Below are 8,097 nucleotides of genomic sequence, written 5' to 3'. Positions count from 1 at the left end.
CTGCGTGTTATTTGGTATCCAGAACAAACCCTTTGAACATTTGCGTAAAGAATACTAGAAATGCTCTTGGGCCGAATCGAAAAGGTATTTGAATTTCTTGGGTAATCAACCTGAGTTTTCTCGAAAACCAATTCAGTAACTATCTAAACATGGGAAAAGGAAATATTTCAATTTGAAGGATAATGGAGTTCTAAATTATGCAAAATTACATACAATACAATAAACATGTATTACCAGGGCATTGCATTTAGGAGGTATATAAAACAGGAAATAGTAAATAAGAAATGGCCCGATAAATGTTTCATTACCATTCAGCCATGAGCACGTCATAAACCAGCCAGTGAGCTAATATTCTATCAGAATAACCGGAATTTGAATTAGTCTCTCACAGTTTGGCAGCGCTCTGTGAACAGTCCAACAAACCAGACAAACACGACACTGTCGGAAAGGTGCTCTGCGAATTGTCGTGAAGAACTGTCACTCATCCAAGCAGCAAGGTAGCAGAATACACAAGGTATAACAGTTTCACAGTGGGATACAGCCCTGCACGACAAAATCAAACTGTTTTGTTCTGTGTCGTGTTTGTCTGACATGTTCGATGCAGGTTGACAGAGCACCTCCATATGATTGCATGGGTTTGATCGTTTTTTTTTTGTCGTGTTTGTCGTGTTTGTCTTGTTCGATAGCTCACAGAGCGCTGCCTTTAATAGAACGACTGAATCTTCCAGAAACTGGAATGAAGCTTTCATCAACTGTATTTAACGGAAATTTACCAGATTTATTTTTGTTGTTAAATATCTTGTTTCACTTTAATGTTCGGTTGAAGCTAGTTTCGTACTGTTTGGTGAATTGAATGTTCGTCAATAGCGTGCTTACATTCATCAAAGTAGTCCTCTCTAAGTTAGTCAGTTGCATCGAATTCGTTGAGACGTGTCAAGTTACGTGCTATGTCGTCCACTAACGCGAGTGTATCTTCCACCGCATCGGTTGGAAACCATAAACGGCTGTCGCATGGTCGGGCCAAGAACTTCCACCATCGCTATGCGGCCCTATGCAGGGCGGGAAACTTTAAACCGATCCCGGAAATAGTGAACCCGAAGCAGAAAGGAATCGTAGACCTCACGCTGGATGTGTACGGCGATCGATTTACGGTGAACGACTGGCGTCTGATCGCGAAGGCACTCCAAGAGGACCGTTCCCTGCAACGATTGGCGATAAGGTTACGAAAAGCCTACACCGAGGGTACGTTGGGAGGAGTTCTAGTGTCTTATTTGGTGTTTAAACTTACATTAACTACTGAACACCGTTAACAGTATTCGATGGACCTGGCCAGCAAAAAGTCGACGGCAACCAGCCGAAAAATCGACCAGAGATTTTGGAGAAGCGCCTACTTAAATCGCTGATCGAAAGTTTAGCGAACCTTCTAAGTAACAATCAAAAACTGGAAGTATTTATCTTGGAAGGTCTTCCGTTGGCGGGTATTTGGACGAGCATCCTGTCAGCTGTGAGTACCTTCCGCTTTCCGTTGGATTGTATTAATGTCCTTCTAATCTTCCGCTGCCTCAGAGACTGAAGGACAACAGTTCTCTGACCGAGCTGAACCTGGCTCGCTGCTCCATTGGTGACGAGGGATGCGAAATACTCTGCAGGGAGCTCAAGAACCGGCCCAACTTGCTTACCCTCAATCTTTCCGCCTGTCAGCTGACTGCGCGCGCCTGCCAGGCGTTGGCGAACGCGATCAAGTTCCAGAAAATCCAACGCTACGACATGAGCTGGGAGTTGTCGCTGCGGTACGGTGAAATCCGGGAGGAAAAACTCTTCGGCCTCAAGCATATCTATCTCAGCCACAACCCTGCCATCGGTGACGAGGGGTTACTGGAGCTCACAGAGGTGTTGAAGGACGACGCCTGGGTCCGGCAGGTGCACATGCGCAACTGCGGGCTGACGGATGCGTGCGCCCAAATGTTGCTGGAGTGTCTGAACCTTAATGCGACGATCGAGAAGTTTGATGTTGGTGAAAATATTGATATTTCTAACGCAACGTGTCAGGAAATACTGATTAAGCTGGATGCGCCGAACATCGCAGGAGATGATGGTCCGGAATCGGAACCGGTGCGCGCGAAAAATAGCACGAAGACGATAGCTTCCTTGAGGTGAGGATCAATTCTGAGACTCGGAGGAGACGACATGAAATTAATTTTTACCTTTCTATAACGTGGCCTTTACAAAGAGAATATAACGAGGTGCTCGAAACCCAACTACAATCCGAGCTACAACGTTACAGCCAGCTGGAATCCACCGTGGCACAGCTGCACCTACGGCTCGGAGACTACGCAATGCAAATCTCTCAACTACAACGTGATAACACACTTCTAACCGATGAGTATGACAGTTTATAACAAATTCTAATAAGACAGTCACCCGGCGACCTTCTTCTATTTAACACCCTTCCATTCGGTTGTAGGAAAAATGAGCTGCTAGAATCTCTCAAAAAGCTACAAAAGCACGAAAACTCGAAGGTGTTGGCCACGGGTACACCGCGTAAAATCCAAAGTGAATCACACGCGCCAGGCTCGGTCTTCAAAGCGGCTGCCTCTTCCATGTCCGAATCGGCAGTTCCGCGGGGTGCATCTCGAAGCTACACTTCCCCAGCAAAGACCCGATTCTTGGATCGTTCAATTGGCGATAGTGGCGCTGTTGTGCGTGCGAAATCGGACACACCCCAGCAAGCAGCAAAACACTTGGAAGCTGAGGGTGATGGAGCTGCGCTGGTCGGTTGGGAAACGGATGAGCTAGTTGAGCATACGGAAAAGTACTTGGAAAGCTCAAAGGATTTAGAGGCTGACCCCCAGTTTAGATGCGTTAAAAGCCACCACTCCGTGCTCGACGTTTGGCGAACGATTTCCAACCTAGAATCGGATGAGCTCCCTGAGGAGGATGAAGAGAATTGAAGCAACAAAGTATCGTTATTGGAACTCTCAGTTTCTTACACTCTAGGCCTAGAGTCGTTATGACATAAATTATCTGTTGCCTGAAACCCAATCGATTCTTGTTGTTAAAACTATTTTCAAACTTCTACACTCTAGTTCAAGCGTTTGTTTGTAACGCTTAATCTCAGAATTCTAGCCGTGTTACTTCCGATGTGTTACTTTTAAGTATTCAAGCATGCAATCAACAGATGCTCTTGCACTTCTCCCAAGCCAATCATCACTCATCGTCGAAGGAATAATCGATCAGATTTCAATTTATCTGACCAGAGTCCTGACCAACCCGTTCGCAGGATAGATAAACCACGTTCCAGTCATGGTACGGTTGTCTCGGACTTCCCCTCGTTAGAAAATGTGTTCATTATGTGTTCAAATATTATTACCACCGTCCAGCCGTGGCGCCGAACGTTACCGAGATGGCCACCGCTCGGTAGGGAATCTACCCGGAAGAACGATTGGTTCTACCGACGTCATAAGAAAGCGTTGTGAAGCGTTCCTTTGCATATCTCGGGTCCACCCCCGTGTGCTTGTTCCCGCTTTACCAAAGATTTGTTCGAACAGATCACCGATAAAGCACCATCACTTCGACTATGGACGCCTGGAGATGCGCTGGCTAGCGGAAGAAAACCCGACTGCCGGTGATCTAATTCAAATCGATTCAAATTAAAAGCAAACACATCGAACTCATCACAGCAACTTCCGCCTGCCTGGACCCAGTTTTCTTACCTATCCCTGCTCGGTTTACCCATCAGTTTACCCAGCTGCCACGGTATCTTGCAAGTGTTCCTCCCGGGCCCGGGCTAGATAGTTTAAACTTCAACGATTATCGATCGAGTTTGCGGGTGGATTCTTTGAAAAACATTCCGACGATATTACGACGCAGCAACATTTCTGACACGAGGTACTTTTCGAAATCCAGCATAACGTCCGTATCTGCTTGAACATCGCGGGTGCAGTGATTGGAGTCAACCGTACAAATTGTTTGTCTACTATTAGAATGCGTTCTTCCGCCTAGCTTAACCCGTTTGTTGGTATTGGCTACTGCTGGATTGTGTTGGTTGCATTGTGGTTGAGCTTTAATTAAAACTAGAATGTGGAATGTAAATTTGAACTGAACAATTTGAACATAAAAATATCGTTCAAAAAATGGCTTCCAAACAGAGCGTTCATATACGAGATTGGAAAAACCGTTATGAATCTAAAAATTCAATTACTTTTTATTGCAACTCGAGCCGAAAGCGGTCCGTATAGTTGTTACAATGTAATTATTTTTTGTATACAGTCCACTCTTCAGCATGAGAAGTGATGTATTTTTTCCGGCCCCAAAAAAAAAAAAACAGTAGTGGGATTAATGAAAGCACTTCATCAGCCGTATCAGTGCATCGCTTTTAATCAACTGTTGCTGTTTTGTGTGGGAGAAATGCATCAATTATGCTACGCCAAGCGTGAGGCTTACGTAAATGGGAAAAAAGAAACGTGAATATGTTTTACGAGCTTTTGACGGGAGTGTAATTAAAAATTGTAACACACTCGCATGCATTTCTGGAGAACAGAGTGGAGGAATAAATCGTTGGATGAATCGAATGTATGAAATGTAAAGTAATCGTCTGCTTGAATATGAAAAGTGGAGTGAGTGAAAGGGTGGATGTTTCAAAAGGTATTATACAATGTTTTAAAACTTCTTTACGCTTCTTTAATTTTTAATTGCACCAATCAACTATCCAGAGGATAGGTATTTTTAACAGGATAACATTATATTTGTTTAACTTATGGTAAACTGCAATCCCGAAAAACAACACTCTGTTCATATTATCCAATTTTAATATAAATGGCTTTAAACAATTCTATTCTCTGTAGATGTTTGCAATAGTCAAAAAAGTATGGACAACATACTGAATAAACAGAAGAACAAAGAAACTATACCAATCATTCAAAAAGCATCAACATTATTTGCAGCTTCCACTTTGCACACGAAAACTACAAAAAAATTGGTAATTTGTGAATCATCTGATAGATTTTGGGTTTGTTAATTGGTTTGTTATTTGCTCAGTAAATGGATTTGTTCAGAAAATCGTTTCCACGTCGGTCTAAAATTGCATTCCGAATTCTCCACGATATTACTGGGCAACAATTGAATGAGCAACTTTCCATCCCAGTAGCTTCTGACAAACATCCATCAACGCCTGCTGCACGCCATGCTGTGCGTTTCGGTAAGCTCGTATCACTTTAGCTATCTTTTTTTTGTCCATCATCCTTTCATTGTCGTCTCTGTTCCGACGCAGAAAATCCCAGCTGTCCGGAACACACCGGTATTCGGATGCAACTTTCATCCACTGATCACTGAGTAACGTTTGCGCCGGTTGTACGTTTTCAGCCGGTAAATTGATTCGGCTCGCCTTAGGAGGCTTCCTCCGTTGTGCTCGGAGTCCGATGGAGCAGCACTTGTGTCCGCACCATTGTCAACCAGTTTGCTTGTTCGAAGTTGCTAAAAATCCAACTGTCACTGAAGCAAAGGGACGCACACAAAAAAAAAACGAATCATCCAAATGCCGGCCTGAAAAGGAAGCAACCATAGGAGGCTTTTAAGGCAGCCTCGGAACAAACTTTAATGCCCACAGCATGTTGCCTGCAAATTTAATTAAATTGAAAAATCGTTCACCCGTTTTCGGCAACTGACGGGCGTTCTCTTGTCGACGAACGATGGTGATGATGAAGGCTTTCCGAGTGAAACTTTATGAATCCGGTCGGGTACCGTTTTTTCGGATTTTCATTTTTTTCTCATCTCCTAGATTCTTTTTTTTTTCTTTTTTCGTGTGTGTTTGACTGGTTGCGTGATATTATCGAAACTAATCCTAGATCCAACGCACTCGTCTCTGGCAAATGAATTTGCATTTGCGTGCAAAAGTTTTTTAGGAAAATTTCACTATTTATATTTGTTAATGAAACGATCAAAACATACCATGAACGCATTCTTCTTTGTGAATTAATTTCGCTCCAAATACACAGAGTTCATCAACTCGATGAAAACATCCATTGCACTTACCCATGCCTCGGTAGGATTTTCCAGAAAAAGTTTCCGGGAAAAATCATCTTCTTCTTCTTCTTGGCGTAACGACCTCTTGGTCATGCCTGCCCCCGTTAAGGGCTTACGAGACTTGTTTCCCTGTTGTACGTGGATAGTCAGTCCTCTCGTACAGGGGAGGGTCCGGTCTCGGTTGGGATTCGAACCCACGCCGTCGAGGTGGTGAGCCCCGGCGCTCATGGGCCGATTTTCTAACCGGCGCTACCGCTCGGCTGTCGCGGGAAAAATCATAATTTATTCATTACGTCAGCTTCCTTCCAACTTTGTGACACGAATGGAGCCACGTAAATTTATTTTTTTTGCGTAAATAAAACGTAGTACATTGTTTTATCATTTGTTGTAATGAAAATGACGGTGAATACTTTCCATTACATTTTTTTGTATCGTGTAGAACAGGGATGTCAAACATGCGGCCCGCGGGCCACATGCGGCCCGCAAGAACATTGGGTGCGGCCCGCGACCCCTTTGAAACATTACATCGAAAGATTGGATCCTTGAGTATTGGCTTATAGCAAATAGCAAAATATTTAATGTAATTTTTTTCACGAACTGCGAATTGCAAGAGAACTGAACGAATGTCACAGATTTTTCTAGACAAGTGGATAATTAGTGTTTATAGAAAACAAACGTCATGAACTACAATACCATTCCAAAAAAAAAAAAACACATGCGAAGCAATAAGTTAGCTATTGTAATTATATACCTTTACTTTTCTAAAATCTTTACCAAAATACACAATAGTGTTGAACTGCAACATATATTTCAATAAACTTGATTTGAATTCGTTAAAATTTGGAAAACGACTGAGCAACAAACCCTCTCTTTTACTCAAAATTTGTAAATTTTATAAGAAGTAATATAATATGAAAAAATGTGAAAATGTAAAATATGATTGCCTGTTAAGATAAAACCACATTGATAAGAACATATTTTCATCACTCCAATCAATTATATGGTTTGGCCCGCGAGCCTATTTTGGGAGAAAATGCGGCCCGCGAACCTATTTTGGGAGGAAATGCGGCCCACAAGGTGAAACGAGTTTGACATCACTGGTGTAGAAGGTTTTTGTAATTGATAGTTGGAATTTCAAAAGTATATTTTCATACGTATTATAATAAAAAATTTGTTCGAATCATATTCAGCTTAGGCGGTTTTTCATGTAGCCTTTTAATTACATCAGTTCGTTAATTATGTTTTTATTGTTGGTTTGATTATAATGGATGAATTTATCCTTTTTTACGATTATTATACTATTTTATGACCCTTGAAAATATTATTTAGAGTGTGTTAGAATGAAAAGAGGGTTTTCTAAAGCGTTTGAGCATTTTGGTTTAAAAACATGCAAACTATGCGTGTTAACTACCTCACATTTTTTTGTTAGAAGAAAAGCAACATGTATGCTAATTTTACCTTGCGTAGTTCTAATTGTTTTACTATTCACTTGGCTCATTTAAGTAATCCCGGAAGGTTCAATCACATCAATAGTGTTTAATAATTTAGGAACTAACAAGGGGGCAACATCATTAGCATACATTACAATTATGCCTTGATTTTCTCTCGAGGTCTACAACATGCGTCAGCCTGTCAACTGATATTACTGAGAGGGAATGATAAAGTGTTGAAACAAATGTTTCAAGCAAAAAAAATTAACATAACCACATTAGGCCAAAAGACCTTCGGAATTTCCTTTCATCATTAAATTATTGAATGTTACATTAATGTCGAATTCTAAGAAAACAAACCAGCAAACCGAACATTATAATCAAATCAGTGGGTCCATTTAGATCCCAACACCGTCGTTTAGCGTATTGTTTCTCCGGTTTTCCTCACATCCACACCATTTCCATTTATCTCAATTGATGATATTGCTTGGCTGTGTTAGCGGCAACGGGCCTCTCTCTCTCTCTGTCTCTCTCTTTTACTCCGTTGAAGTAGTCAGTGCCGGAGTGGCCGGAAGCCAACCTCAAGGGAAAGCAATAACGAACCCTAACCCGGCTTGTCGGAAGCCGGCCATACCGAATCCTTTTT

General features: G+C 42.0%; 1 protein-coding gene across 1 annotated transcript; it reads left to right on the top strand.

Moving 5' to 3' along the window:
• The first annotated feature begins 947 nt into the window (after window positions 1–947).
• Window positions 948–2,951, top strand: LOC131285334 (protein Cep78 homolog). The gene is made up of 5 exons (XM_058314188.1): window positions 948–1,242; window positions 1,314–1,504; window positions 1,567–2,153; window positions 2,231–2,383; window positions 2,465–2,951. Exons 1-5 carry the CDS (start codon window positions 948–950, stop codon window positions 2,949–2,951), a joined length of 1,713 nt encoding a protein of 570 aa, XP_058170171.1.
• The last annotated feature ends 5,146 nt before the right edge of the window (window positions 2,952–8,097 follow it).

This window comes from Anopheles ziemanni, chromosome 3, assembly GCF_943734765.1.
Source record: "Anopheles ziemanni chromosome 3, idAnoZiCoDA_A2_x.2, whole genome shotgun sequence".
Taxonomy (NCBI): domain Eukaryota; kingdom Metazoa; phylum Arthropoda; class Insecta; order Diptera; family Culicidae; genus Anopheles; species Anopheles ziemanni.
The sequence above is the reverse complement of the archived record's forward strand: the minus strand, read 5'-3'. Positions and strand labels throughout refer to the sequence as shown.

What these genes read in the sequence shown, in the direction of transcription:
- LOC131285334 (XM_058314188.1), top strand. Translation starts at nt 948, where the DNA reads ATGTCGTCCACTAACGCGAGTGTATCTTCCACCGCATCGGTTGGAAAC. An exon ending in GGACGAGCATCCTGTCAGCT is followed by an intron (nt 1,505 to 1,566) that starts GTGAGTACCTTC and finishes CCGCTGCCTCAG; the next exon opens with AGACTGAAGGACAACAGTTC. An exon ending in AACACACTTCTAACCGATGA is followed by an intron (nt 2,384 to 2,464) that starts GTATGACAGTTT and finishes ATTCGGTTGTAG; the next exon opens with GAAAAATGAGCTGCTAGAAT.